Source organism: Delphinapterus leucas, chromosome 6, assembly GCF_059928025.1.
Source record: "Delphinapterus leucas isolate spDelLeu-1000000601 "Yukka" chromosome 6, BTC_Dleu_Yukka2, whole genome shotgun sequence".
NCBI classification, from domain to species: domain Eukaryota; kingdom Metazoa; phylum Chordata; class Mammalia; order Artiodactyla; family Monodontidae; genus Delphinapterus; species Delphinapterus leucas.
This window is the reverse complement of record NC_143134.1, coordinates 122723069-122736725: the sequence shown is the minus strand read 5'-3', so window position 1 is coordinate 122736725 and position 13657 is coordinate 122723069. Positions and strand designations below refer to the sequence as shown.

General features: G+C 58.7%; 1 protein-coding gene across 13 annotated transcripts in view; it reads right to left on the bottom strand.

Moving 5' to 3' along the window:
* The window catches only part of VAV2 (vav guanine nucleotide exchange factor 2), a 179712-nt gene that overhangs the window by 36984 nt on the left and 129071 nt on the right, over positions 1 to 13657 (bottom strand). For all 13 annotated transcript variants that reach the window (XM_089913958.1, XM_089913959.1, XM_089913963.1 and 10 more), the window contains 4 exons: positions 8031 to 8133; positions 5150 to 5248; positions 3037 to 3105; positions 1924 to 2024 (listed from right to left, as the gene is read on the bottom strand). In XM_089913958.1, the coding sequence (XP_089770084.1) occupies positions 1924 to 2024; positions 3037 to 3105; positions 5150 to 5248; positions 8031 to 8133 (372 nt within the window). The remainder of the gene's footprint in view (positions 1 to 1923; positions 2025 to 3036; positions 3106 to 5149; positions 5249 to 8030; positions 8134 to 13657) is intronic.

The window sequence follows — 13657 nt, the reverse complement described above, 5'->3', positions numbered from 1 at the left end:
AATCGGTATTTTTTTTTTTTTTTTGGGCTGTGTTGGGTCTTTATTGCTGCATGCGGGCTTTCTCTAGTTGCGGTGAGCGGGGGCTGCTCTTCGTGCGGTGCACAGGCTTCTCATTGCGGTGGCTTCTCTTGTCGCGGAGCACGGGCTCTAGGCGCACGGGCTTCAGTAGCTGTGGCACGTGGGCTCAGGAGTTGTGGCACACAGGCTCCAGAGCGCAGGCTCAGTAGTTGTGGCGCACGGGCTTAGTTGCTCCGCGGCATGTGGGATCTAGTTCCCAGACCAGGGCTTGAACCCGTGTCCCCTGCATTGGCAGGCAGATTCTTAACCACTGCGCCACCAGGGAAGCCCCAGGAATTGGTATTTTTAACAAGCTCCCAGGCAGAGGCACCACGAAGACAGAGCCTTCAGGCTCCTTTTGTCCAAAGATCCTACGAGGGACGGAACGCCGGGCACCATCTAATGATGCATCTCTTGAGATTTCAGTGGCTAAAAGCCACCATCTCCCAGGACCCTGCAATGCTGGCATCCTGCGAGACCTCCACGTCACCTGGCTTCGTCCTTGTCAGCAGCCCGTCTTGAAGCGCCAGCTGCCAAGGCGCCAGGGGACGAAGCAGGGGCCCGGGCTCTCCGCTGGGACGGCAGAGCCATCCTGACAGCTGCCCCCTCACACCTAGTTGGAAGCTTCCAGAATTCCACGCCCCCCGCCAGGCTCTAGCAGGACATTCTAGAGAACAGAAGGCTGCCTCCGTACCCCCTCCATCAACTGGGGTGACCAACAGAGGCGCTTAAAAGCAAGCAATCAAATAGATTCACAGGGGCCACGTAAGAGCAGTATAATTTTTTTTAAAACAAGGTCCCTGCGTTGATTCCTAATGAGCTGTCACTCTCTCCCATTGACAGTCTTGATCCTGGATCAGGGACCCCACTAACGGGCATGATTATCACAGGTGACTTTCTGGCGGGGTGGAGGCCGGCACCCTCTCTGCGTCTAGACTCAGCCTAACCACCTGGGAGGGGCCTGGAGGAGAAGGGCCGCCTCGGATCCTGACAAGAGCATCTATACCCCTTCGGGCTCCAGGGACACTTGCCCCGAAGCTGCGGAGACTCGTACAGGACCAGGGCACCACTGGAAGATCCAGGGCTCTGCGCTTCTCGGTCCCGGAACCACGTCTCCCCACGTTCAGGGCTGAAGCCAGCTTATGCCAAGACGGCCACGCAACCGTGTCCGGGGCTGCCGTCCGCACCCCCGCCCGGCTGCCCAGGTCCGGCCCCTACACCTGCCCGGTCACCGCAGCCTTCGCTGGGTGTGGACCAGCATGTCGGCAGCGCCGGCCTGGCCTCTGCTCACCCTCAGGGCACCAAGTGGCACAGACGCCATCGTGGCCCCTGACCGACAGATAAAGAAGTCGGGCTGTGGTGTCGTGTAGAAGCAGCGGCATGGCCTCAGCCCTGGGGACCCAGAGCCTGGGCTCTCAGCCACGGCTCCCTGCAGCCCCTGAAGCCCCTCACTCAGGCCGGCACAGGCGGGGGTGAGTGCAGTTGTAGCAGCAGGTGCCACAGGTCCCCTCCCCCCAGGCACAGAACTCAGGGGCAGACTCTCCCGGTGCCCGATTCCCGTGGGGTCTGCAGCACGGCAGGGGCGTCGTGATGGCACGAGTGTCCTTCAGCCACCACGACCCCCAAGAATAGAGGCAGAGGGGGCGGCTGGAGCCCCCGAGAGGCCCCTCCCACGCAGGCTGTGACGGCAGGGAGGACAGGCAGTTTTCTCAGTTGACAAGTGAGGACAGGGTGAGTGTGGGAGCCCCGACCCCCGCCTCAGCACCACGCAGCGGTAACCTGGGTAAACTCACCCACCAGCAAGGCCCCGTCCCCACTATGGAACCGGAGAGGCGCCCGGACGCCCCAGAGGCCCCGGCCACTCACCTTTCCTTGAAGTCCAGGAAGACCTTGGCCAGCGTGCTGCCCCCCGCCATCATGGACACGTCGATGGCCCTCAGGAAGCTGTGATGCACCTTAATTAGGTCCTGGGACAAAAAGCAACCACGCATGAGCAGGCACAGCAGGCTGGGGGGGCACGCGGGCTCTGTGATCACCCTCCTTCCCGGCTGCCGTTCCGATGGAAGGACATCCACGTGAGTGGCCGGGCGCTGGGCGTACTTCCTCACGTACACACCGGCTGCCGTTCACTAGAAGGTGCCACAGCCGTGCAGAGTCTGCACCCGCCTGTCCAGACACACGGTGCCCGACCCCAGCCAGCATCCTCGCGACCCGCCCGCTGTGTGCGGGAGTGCAGGGGCTCAGGCGCCCTGACGGGTGAAGTCTCTCCACTGTGGAAGGGGGGCCTTGGCCCTGGGGAAGTGTGTCCACACTTCAGAGCAGAGGGGCGGCTAGCAGGCAGCACCATCTCCCATCCAGGTTTCCAGTCCTTCTGTGGCCACGTGTGCCACTGCTCACGGCAGGATGAACTCTGGGTCGGGGGGGCGCAGGGGCTGCGAAGCTCCGGGGTCTGCGTCAGCCTCACCCAGGAGGTGCCCAGCGCCCACCCCTCAAGCCGTCGGCACCCCGAGGAAGAGTAGGGCCAGTGCTCCCCGACGAAGCCCACCCACACGCAGCTTCTGTCCCCGGCTCTGCTGACCACATCGAGGTGAGCCTCCCCACGCGGGATGGCCCTCCGGTGTCCGTGTTCAGACACCGCAGAGCAGTGAGGGCACTGTTTGCTCAGAGAGGGGGAGGGGACACACTTCCCCGCACTGATGACAAAACCTGGTGCTTCCTCCAGGGCGTGTGCGTCGCGGGCACACCCGCCAGCACCGTATTGGGCAGGGAAGCTCCCAGAAACTGTCCTCTGTCTCCTAAAACCCAAGTCCCCGAGAAATGGGGGCCTGCTCACCGCCCCCCATCCGTCAGCCACGAAAACACCCTTTAGCCAGGATCAACCATGCAAGCCCTGGGGACGGTCAAGTGGGAGCCCGCCTGACGTCCGGGCAGGTTAGGACCTCCAGCCCACACACGGTGAGCCAGGGGTGGGACCCTTACCTCCAGGTTGATGAAGATGGCCGCCATGTCCGCTGGGCTCAGCACCAGCCTCAGAGGGGTCACGTAGTTCTGGAAGAGAGAAGCCCATCACCGCCTGAAGGACGCCAGTCACCTTCGAGGCCACAGTCGCCGGTCGGAGGGGCTCTAACGGCCTCAGAGAAAAACAGCCGACTGCAGGCAGCGCCCCCGTTCCCCCATCAAGGGTCCTGCGGGACGGCCGCTCACCCAGCACACGGGGGTGCTCCACGCTTACTGGAGAGGGGGAGACCTGCGCGGGAAGTGTGGGACCGGGTGGGGGTCAGGCCTGAGGACCCGCCAGGTAGGCAAAGCTCCGCAGAGGGCCCCTTGCACGTGGCGCTGGACTTCCACCCTAAGGCCAGCCAGGGTGGGCTCTGCTGTTTGAGATACTTGAGCAAGTCGGGTCCTCCCGGGAGGCGAGAGGCATCACCCAAGGGAGAGCCTGAGGACCGAGAAATGCCGTGATTCCCACCCGACACCCATTCCTGAGCCTACACCCATGAGTGCACCCCCAAACCTGTCATCAAGAGGCCCGCTCCGGCCCCGCAAGCGCCACAGTGGCAGGGGTGCTTCTGCCCCCGGCCTCCTGGAGGCCCCCACGGGGAACGACCAGCCACCCTCCCCTCTCCCTGCCCCTTCTCCCACAGGGTCCTGGTCCCCTCGCCCTCTCCTTGGCCGCTGTGTGCAGCAAGAGAGACCTGTCCAAACGAACAAGCACTAGTGGCTGCTGGACGCACCCAAGCACTTCTCCCTGTGCCGTGCCGACACCGGCCACTGTGTGACTCGGTTTCCTCACCTGACACGGGGATGGCAACACGGTTAGGGGAGGATTGCAAACACGATCATCCCCGAGAACACACAGCACATGCACACCCCGGCTGGGCACGCGCCCAGCTCAACCCCCGACGTGTGCTGCGCCCGCAGACGGGCAGCACCCGCCCCCAAAGCCCACACTGAAGGGGTGGAGACGGGCCACAGCGGCCCGCCGGTTTGCTGCGACGAAACTCGGGCTACGTGAAGCCTGCAGGGCCCTGGAAGGAGCTGACCCGGGAGCTGGGACTCGAAGGAATGGGCAGCTGGGACCATGTGTCTGCAGAAAAGCTGGTGGTCGGGGAGAAGCTAAAGGGCGGACACACAAGGGTTGAGTGGGGCGGGAGAAGGGGAAAGGTCAGAAGCCTGGGCCAGACCTGGGGCCAAGGGGCATCTCACGACTCCCGGCTGGAGGCTCCACAGTGCCCTAAACAGTGGGGACCTTCTTAGGCCACCCCATTATGGCTACACTTGGCCCTACTCTGCAATGAAAGACCAGCCAGGAAGGGTCCGTCTCAAAAACCGTGTTGGTCCTTTCACGCCAGCGTGCACTGGCAGCTGGCAATGAGGATGCCCAAGTGACAGGGAAACGGCACCGTGCCAGTGGCCACAGGAGGCCAGGGCAGATGGCAGGAGAAGGCCCGTCCGTGGTTCTCCAGGAGCTGGGCAGGCCGGCAGGGAGACAGCGCTGACCAGCCATTCAGGGAAGCACACAGGCCGCCACAGGAGCTCCAGAGACTCACGTCACTGGGCCCAACTGCGTCCCAGGTGCAGGATGCCCACAGTGGCTGGTACTGCTGTTATCGCAGCTTACAGGGTGGGGAGGCTGAGTGCAGACAGCACCCCAGGGAGGAGAATACACCAAGAGCTCACTCAGCGCCTGGCCCGGGGGAGAGTGTATACAGAAGGCGTCTAGCTCTGGGTGAGGATAAAAACGTAAAGAGCTTAGCTCGGCGCATTCCGGAGCGGAAGCCATAACGACGCCCCGTTTAGGCTGGAAGGAGCCTGTGAAACAAGCTCAGGAACAGTCCAGGGTCCGAGCTGAGGCCAAAGGGTGGGAGGTGGGACCAGGGCCAAGGGTGGCAGCTGACGAGGAAGCTGGACTGAGTGGAACCCACAGCTTGTGTGGGGGCAGAGGGCAGAGGGCAGAGGAAAGGTGAGGGCGACCTCCTTTTTGGTGGAGGGTGCAAAACCGAGAGGGCCCCTGAGCCCCGCCTCCGTCACCGCTGCCCGGAGTCCCTGCCCGGTGGCAGGGGTCCTGGGTGGACCCGGCGGCCACGCCCACCTTCTCGATGTCCTCCAGGGTCCGGTAGTACTTGGCTTCCGTCTCCTGGATCTCCAGCAGGCAGCAGCTCCTCTTGTCGTCCTCCGTCATGCCCATTTTCTAGAGGGGGCACAGGAGGTCAGCCAGGACCCCGCCATGCCCTCCACCTGCCGCCCGCCCGGGCTCGGCCGTGGGGTCACTGAGCGTGAAGGGGGCCGCGTGGGAGACAAAAGGCCCTTCCCCTCCTTTCTGCAGACGGGCAGGCTGAGGCACAGGGGAGGGGATGTGGTGTGACCCTGAGAACTGACGACAGCGCAGAGATGGGACAGAGGCTTCTGAATCTGTCTCCACCAGACTGGTCACCCCCTCCAGCAGATACAGCAGGCGTCACACATGCTTAAAGCGCCGACTACGTGCACAGAGAGAGGGTCTGACCAGCTCCCTGAGGACACGTGTCCACCAGCTGATCCACGCTCCCAGCTTCAGCCTGCTACCGCCTCAGAGAAAGAAGCCAGTTCCCCACAGGGCTGGACTTTCCAAATGTCCACTGCCTCAGACCAGGTTCCGAGCTACCAGCCCGTCGGCAGGGGTCACTGAGGACACACCTCTGAGGCAGGGCCTGCCCCGCCTCTGGGGTGGGACTGACCAAGAGACTGTGGCCACAGGGGCCGGAGAAGAGACAGCAGGTGGGCTGACTGTCGGAGGTTCTGTGGACGGTCCAGACACTCTCCTTAAGTCCTTTCAGGCTGACTGAGCACGCAAGGCTCCGGGGAAACAGTGCTGGGACGTGGGACGTGCCATCTGGACTCATACCTGCCCTGACGTCATCCTCCCCCTCCTCCAAGAAAGGCCCCAGGGCCCCGCGTGGGTTTGCCGGGGCCACAGTTCTCCAAAGTAACCTGCCAGGTGGGCACATCACCCAGGCCCCCCAGGCTCCTTCCCAAAGCCCGTTGTCCCGCTCAGCATGGGAATTCAGTGTTGAGGGTCCACAGTTCCCCTGAAACTGTGTGTAAGAATGTGGTGCCCAACAGCGTCTCCCTGGGGACAGGGTCCCGAGTTCCTCCCGGAAGTCAGAGGAAGACGGTGCTGGCAGAACTGGCCCCGGGCCTCCCCTCCACCTGCCACTTACCTGCATGTATCTAATCTGAAAGCATGGAGAAACAAATAGGGCAAAGAACCAGTTAGCGGTGCTTATGCTTATTCAAGCCGAGCTTGGGGAAGTCAGGGAGCTCGCCCCCATTAGCCAACGGCCCCAGAGGTCACATCACACCCTCCGCCTGCCCGCATGGCAGCCTGGCGGGGCGGCGGGGACAGCGCCAGGACCGAGCACATGGCAGCTTGCCCACGGCCGGGCTCGGAGAGTGGCACCTGCCATCTCCTGGCTGTAGCTTCCTTTAGAAACATCACTATTCCCCATACTTTCCACTTAGACCGTTCAGACAGCTCCAGACATGACAGGAGAGGAAATAAACCCAGCTGGGTATCTCAGAGGACCTGGCGAGTGGCAGGAGGCCCGCCCTGCCTGGATGGACAGGACAGCTCGTGAGCCCAGCGCCGAGACTGGGGACGCTACGCATCGCTGGGCAGGTGGGACGCTGGTTTGTCCCCAGGACACAGGCGGGCATCTCCCCCAGCCCCGCAGGTCCTGCAAACGCCCCGGGTCCTGTCATGTGCTTTCAGCACCAGGGACAGCAGCGGCCTCTGGGGAGCGCCCAGTCCAGGGCGGGCTTCTGCAAGCCAGGTGCACACGGGGTCCCGTGGGAGCTTGTACAGCCAGGGGGCAGGGGATCCCCCCAGACAAACACACAGGCCACTACACCCACGTGCCCTCGCCTAACCCAAGGACACCCAGCTTCCAAAGGGCTTGGGGAGTCGGGCGGCGCCCATCTCACTCAGCCTGCTGGCGATGCGGGAGGGCAGCCAGCCTCTCAGGCCGGGTCGGCTAAGCAGAGCCCTCCGGCCCCCTGAGCCCACTTCCCTGGAAGGTCCAGGAGCAGAGCTGCCTACCATAAGGCTGCCCGGGGCGGGGGCAGACCTGGGCTCACAGACCCACCGCTGACTCTCCAGAGTGAGATTCCTGGTAATTGTGGGGAGCGAAACCCACCTCCAGACCCTTGAGGGGCAAAATGAGAAACCCGTTCTTAGAAGCAGCATCTGGGGCTGTGAGCCACTGCCCGGCATCTCGGCATGTCTCCCGGCACAGAGCGGGAAGGGCCTCTTTGAGAGGCCTCGTGGGGAGCTGTGTCCTACCCTTTTGTTTCTCTACCACCAGCTGGTGGCCCCCACGCTGAGGGAAAAGACTGAAACCTGCTTTCAGAGAAATTTCCCCCATTTCTTTGGTGAGGGCAAATGGCATCAAAGGCCTCCATAGTGGGCAACTGGCATCGCGAGCGCCCCCGGGAGCCTGGGGGTGCGAAAGGGCTGTGGCCCACGCCACCAGATCCCCGTCTCCCGTCCTGGCCTGGCAGGAACCCTCCCGCCCCAGGACAGCAGCTGTGGGCAGCACACGGGGCTGCAGCACGCGAACATCCCAGACGTGATTAGCCGACGCCCGTCGGAAATAAACATCCTCACGCAGGAAAGACGCACGGCTGCTAAGGGCAGAGGGAGGCAGGCTGCCGGAGACCAGCACCGCGTCACCATCTAAGGCTCCCTGGGCAGGAAGGACTCGGGGTCCTGCACGCCCTCCGGAGGAGACTTCCAGAGCAACACGTCCGGGGAGGCGGGGTGGCAGCGGTGTCACATCCCGGTCTCCCTAGACATTTCATAGGAAAGAAGGGACCTGGCCGACCGGCGCAGGAAGGACCGGGTGCAGCTCCCCACCCCCCCACGCCCGTGGCTCAGACGGTGGGGTCTGCGCAGAGGCTTTAAAGGAGGGGCGGGGCGGGCAGCGGGGGCTCACCATGGGCTGCTGCACTTCCACCTTGATGATGTCCTCATAAATGTCGTCCCCTTCATCTTCGCACGGGACGCAGTCGTAGATGTCCTCCCCCACGTCATGCTCACTGCACAGGAGGGAAGCGGGGGAGAGGGGTGGGGGGCTGAAGCCACGTCCACGACGGGGCCCCCCGGAGGGGAGAGGCAGTTGGGGCCACCATGAGGCCCACCCTCTCGGCCTCAGTGTCCTGGTCCAAGGACAGGGCGCCCGCTTCCTGTGGTTTCTGGTAGTTTAACCCAGGCAGCCTGGGAGTGCCTTGTGCTCTGCCTGCCGCCCTTCTGGAAGGTCCCACCATGACAAAGCGCACCCACCCCAGCCCTTTAGTAAAAGCAGGGACACACGCTGGGGCCCGGGGGCGAGATGCTGCCTTAACGGGAATCTTTGCATAGCTGACGGACAGGCATGCCCAGCTCTGGGGACCAAATGCCCTCTCCCTGGGCCCACGCCTGGGACCTGGAGCCCCGAGAGCTCTCAGCTCAGCCCAAGGTCTCCCCAGTCCCAGCAGTCGAAGTGTGAAGGTCAAAGTGCAGAGCTCACAGGCACGTGGACGTTTTCCCCACCAGTCAGCAAGGAAGCAGAGCAGAGGGACGAGGAGTTTGTGATGCGCCTTCCCAAAGGAGCAAGGAAGTTACCACTTAACTTACGATTCAATAAACCTTTGTTTTCAGCTCATGACCTTGCCAACAAGTTATCCCCTCTGATCTGCAAGCCTCCAGTCAAGGGACACCTCCTCCAAGAGGCCTTCTGGGATCCCCCGCCCACTCTGCCATCCGGGACTCTCCATCTGGAGCTCTTGTACCAAGGGCATCCCTCTCACTGCATCTCCAATTATTTTATAAGTGCCTGTGGATAAGCCTGTCTCTTCCCCAGACGAAACCCAACTTCTTCCTCCCTTCTGATCCCCACTCCTGATACAAAGTAGGTGCTCAGCAAATATTTCACTGAATGAGGCAACAGCAAGTGAGCCAACCCGACTTGTCCCTCACTTCCCACAGGCTCCCGGCCCCCAGGGGTCACTCTGGCCTGGGGATCGGGGACAGGACTCACCCTGGACCCAGGGCAGCCAGCTCTTCAGCCTGCCGTGGGGTCCATCCTCGGGGCAGGCTATGCTCAGAGGCCAGCTCCCCCGGGAGGCCCACGCCAGCCCCGAGTGCCTCTCTGTGTGAGGACACATCTCATGGCCTGGCTCAAAGGAGGCCTGGCAAAGTTCTCTTCTGAAAGGCGTCAGCATGAGGTGGACCACTTCCCCTCCCCACCGCACAGAGTCCGGGGGGTGGGGGGAGGGAGGCGAGAGCAGAAACGATTCCCCAGCGGCTCTTACGAGTAGGTTTCTGGCCCGTCCCAAACCTAGCTTTTGAACATTAGCTGTCATTCTAGAGGCTGGGGCGGGGGAGAGAGATCGCCACAAACCTACTGGAGAGAATGTGTCGTACTCGAGGAAGGTCGCGGCAGCCAGTCTCCCCAGAGCCCTGGACACCTCCCCCGTGGGGCTGAGCTGCAGTGGGACAGTGGGTAGATGCGTCAGACTTCCCTCTGTGGGGGGCGATTCCAGGCACGGGGGTGAGCCAGTGTCTACCTTGATGGGACCCCCGCAGATAGCTGATGAGAAAGGGCGGGAGAGAAAGCTGCTGCTTCGGGGTTACGTCACTTGCTGTCTTACCACCACCACTCCAGGAAGCAAAAGTTGGCCTGAGGACAAAGCCACATCACAAGGGGCTCGGCCAGCTAACGGACCCCCCTGTAACTGTGACGTCACCTGCCGATCGACGGGCCCGTCCACAGGGATGCCAACGCACGTGTGGGCACTTGGAAAACATGTATGCTTTTCAACTTAACACACCCTTGGAGATGGAGAGCACTGAGGCCCTTTCACAGATTAGAAAACCACACACTGAGGCTCCACAGCGGCTACAGGGAGCTGAGGGGTGATCCCAGCCCCAGCTCGTCCTTTCTCCCCTCTCCCGCCCGCCCTCCACTGCGAGACCAGTGTCTGGACGTCGGCAGTGCCAAGAACTGGGGTGGGACCCAGATGGTGACAGGGCTCCCAGCTCCTGACAGAACCAATGAGAAGGCGGAGAGGGGGTTCTGTCCCCCAAGGTGGGCCTTGGGAACGGTCACTCGTGTTGACAGCCTCTCCAGAGGCTGCCCCCAAAGGAAACAGTTCCCGCAGCCCTGCCCACCAGATTACTGGAGGTCCAGGCAGGTACCTGCAGGGGTTCCTTCCGAAGGATGCCAGACACCCTGGATTTCTGTCGTGCAGCCAAGCGAGGCTGGTGACAAAGGCACTGTCGCGAATTCTGACAGCGTGGAACAGAAGGGAGACATGGAGGCCCCCGGGCTGCTCAGTGAGACACCTCAAAGGCAGATCAGCCCGCTCGTACCGTCCGAAGACAGTCATCAGCTTTGCTCTGATGGGCCGGTGGAAGGAAGTGGGCTGGATGGGGGGACCTTGACAGTCAAATATTCTACGAACCGATGAAATGAATAAAATGAACGTCAGCCTGGAAAGGGTCCTCGAGACCATCAGGTGAAGGGACAGCCATCTGCCAGCCCAGGAGCCCCCTTTCTCATCCCACATTTGGGGGAACATCCTAACTGACTCCAGGACTCTATCCCATCCAGCTCAGAATGTTTTTCAGCAAAGACCCCCATGCAGCCTCCACAATCAGTCAACCGGAATCAGGGCTCGAGATGCAACTGAGCCCAAAGCTCTCTGTCGTGCGGATGGGGAAGCCGGGGTGCACGGGTGGGGAACTGGCCACGTGGTCTTTCGGAAGCCGCGTTCCTGCTCTGCTATCTCCTGGTCGGTGGACCGGTCAGAATGCTTTCATTGGCTGAGGACCTGACGGCGTGGGCACTGAGGGCTCTTCAGAGAAATAGAACCGGCGATCTGTCGATCTTAGGGTGATGCAGGCACCCGCCCCATTAGGACCCCAAGCAAGAGCTGTGCTTGACGGAGGGGACACTGAAGGTTGGAGAGGTCAGAAGCTTCCCAGACAGCGGGACTTGAAAGACGCTTGGACACCAGTGTCGACCGTGGGGTCCTATGGAAGGTGCCGAGGGGCAGAGTCCCTTCTCTGCCACCCTCTTCACTGGCACCATCCACAGATCTAGGCATGCACCGACGTCTACATGCACCTATTGTGTCTACAGAGCACCTACTGCATTTCGAGCATGGGGCGGAATGCCATAACATAGGCTTGTCATTTGGGGGATAGGATTTATGTAGATCGAGATGTACCCTTAGCTCTACCATTTTGACAAGGGGACGCCCCTGTGTAATTCACATCCTGTAGCATCACAGAGCACCCTCATCTCCCCTGAAAGTCCCCCTCCTCCCTGATCGACCCCTCCCCCTCCCCTAGTAACCCGCCTCTGACTGTTCCTCACCAGAGATTCCCTTCGTCTGTTCTAGAACGTCGCATCAACTGCACCGTCTGTTACATTCACGTCTGTGTCTGGCTTCCCCTCCTCAACATCAAGCCCCTGAGATCCAGGCTGTTGCCTCCATCAGCAATTCATTCCTTTTTATTGCTGAGTCCTAATCCCACAATTTGACATCCATTCTCCTTTTGATGAACATTTGGGTTGCTTCCAAGTTCTGGTTATTGTAAATAAAAGCTGCTATGAGCATTTGCCTTTTTTTTTTTTTTTTTTGTGGGCATGTGCTCTCATTTCCTTTGGAAATGAAATTCCATGAGGAGTGGAATTGTTGGATCAAAGGGGAGGTGTGTGTGTTTATCTTCAAATAACTGCCAAGCATTTTTCCAAAGTGGCTGCAGCGTTTACTCCACCACCAGCAGTGTACACGAGTTACAGTTGTTGCGGTTCTCTCCAGCTCTGGCGGGTTCCAGCCTTTTTAATTTTAGCCACTAGAGCGGGTATGTAGTGAGATAGAATTGCAGTTTTATTTTGCATTCCTGCAAAGATTAATGATGTTCACATTTTATCTGTGTACTTATGGACGTTTGTGTATCTTCCTATGACAAAGGCTTGCTCAAGATTTTTGTCCATTTCTAAAAATTGGTTGCCTTATTCTTATTGAATTCTAGGAGTTCTTTATATATGATGGATACAAGTCTTCTGTCAGATATGTTTTTTGAACTTTTTCTTCTCAGTCTCTGGCATGGCTACTCGTTTTCTTAATGGTGCCTTTTGATAAACGTTCATTTTTCATTTTAATGAAGGTTAACTTATTGACTTTTTCTTCTATGGTGTCCTGACTCCATCCTGTGTTGCACCTACAAAATCTTTGTGCCTTGTGTAAGAAATCTCTGCTTTCTTCCAGGTTGCAAAGGACTTTCTCCTGTATCTTCTTCTAAGACCTATATGGTTTCAGTGTTTTTGTTTAGGTTTCTAATCCATCTCAAATGGATTTTTGTGTATGGTGTGAGGTAGGGATCGACGTTCATTTACTCATCCCCACGTGGATATCCAGATGTTTCAGAACAATTTGTTGAAAACTTTCTTTTCTCCATTGGATTGCTTGGATCTCTTTGACAAAAACCAATTGACTATACATGTGTGGGTCTGTTCTAGAATGCTCTATTCTAGCCCATCAATACATTCAGCTATCTTTATGCCAATACCACTCTGTCTCGATTAATTTAGTTTTATAGAAAGTATAAAACTAAATAGAAAGTTTTATAGAAATCAGGCAGTGTAAATCCTCCAGCTTTGTTCTTTTATAGGACTGTCTAGACTATCCTGAAGTCCTTTGTACTTCCACATCAACTTTACAATCACCTTGTCAATTAAAAAGAAAAGTCTGTTGGAATTATAATAGGAACTGTAGTGACTACAGTTTAATCTGGGGGAAAACTGACATCTTAACAATATCATCTTCTAACCCACAAACACAGTATACACTTGCATTTATTTAGGTCTTTAGGTCTCAGCAACATTTTGTAGTTTTATCATAGAGGTTTTAGAATTTAGGAAGCTTGGGACTACTGTTTTCTTCAATTTTTTTTTTCCTGCCTTATTCTCTCTTTCTTCTCCTTCTGGGATTCCAATTATACCTGTTAGACCACCTGATATTGTCCTATTTCTTCTGAAGAGTAATACTTGTTCTGACAGTTACCTCGGCTGGTTGTACTTAAACTTCAAACTCCACCTTCCCCGCAGGGGGCAGCAGCTGAAATGGCTGCTAAATCCAGTTTCCAGCTGCGACATTTTTTGCTGGAAACCTTAGGGACTCTCCTGTGTGTGTGAGGTTTAGTGGTCAACCCAGGATTTAGGTGGATTCTATGAGCAGATTTGAGCCTGTGGGTCCCTCCCTTCCAGCATTCCCTGCCTAACTTTCTGTCTGCTCTACCACCCCCAATTTCTTTCTTCTGGCACCTCCAGCCAGAGGATTGGGGATGCCCTCATACAAAAGACTACAAGCGCTCGATCCCATCCACAGTGAACAGCTCTTGAAGAAACAGTGGGTTCCTCCGGGTAACAGTAAGATGATACCGTCCCCCTCCCCCCCCCCACCCCGTACTCACAGAAGGAACAGGACTGAGACACCGGCAATACAGCCCTGGTGGTTCCCCCAACACACGTCCACCAGCATGATCTCAGCTGGTCTTCTTTCTCAAAATCAA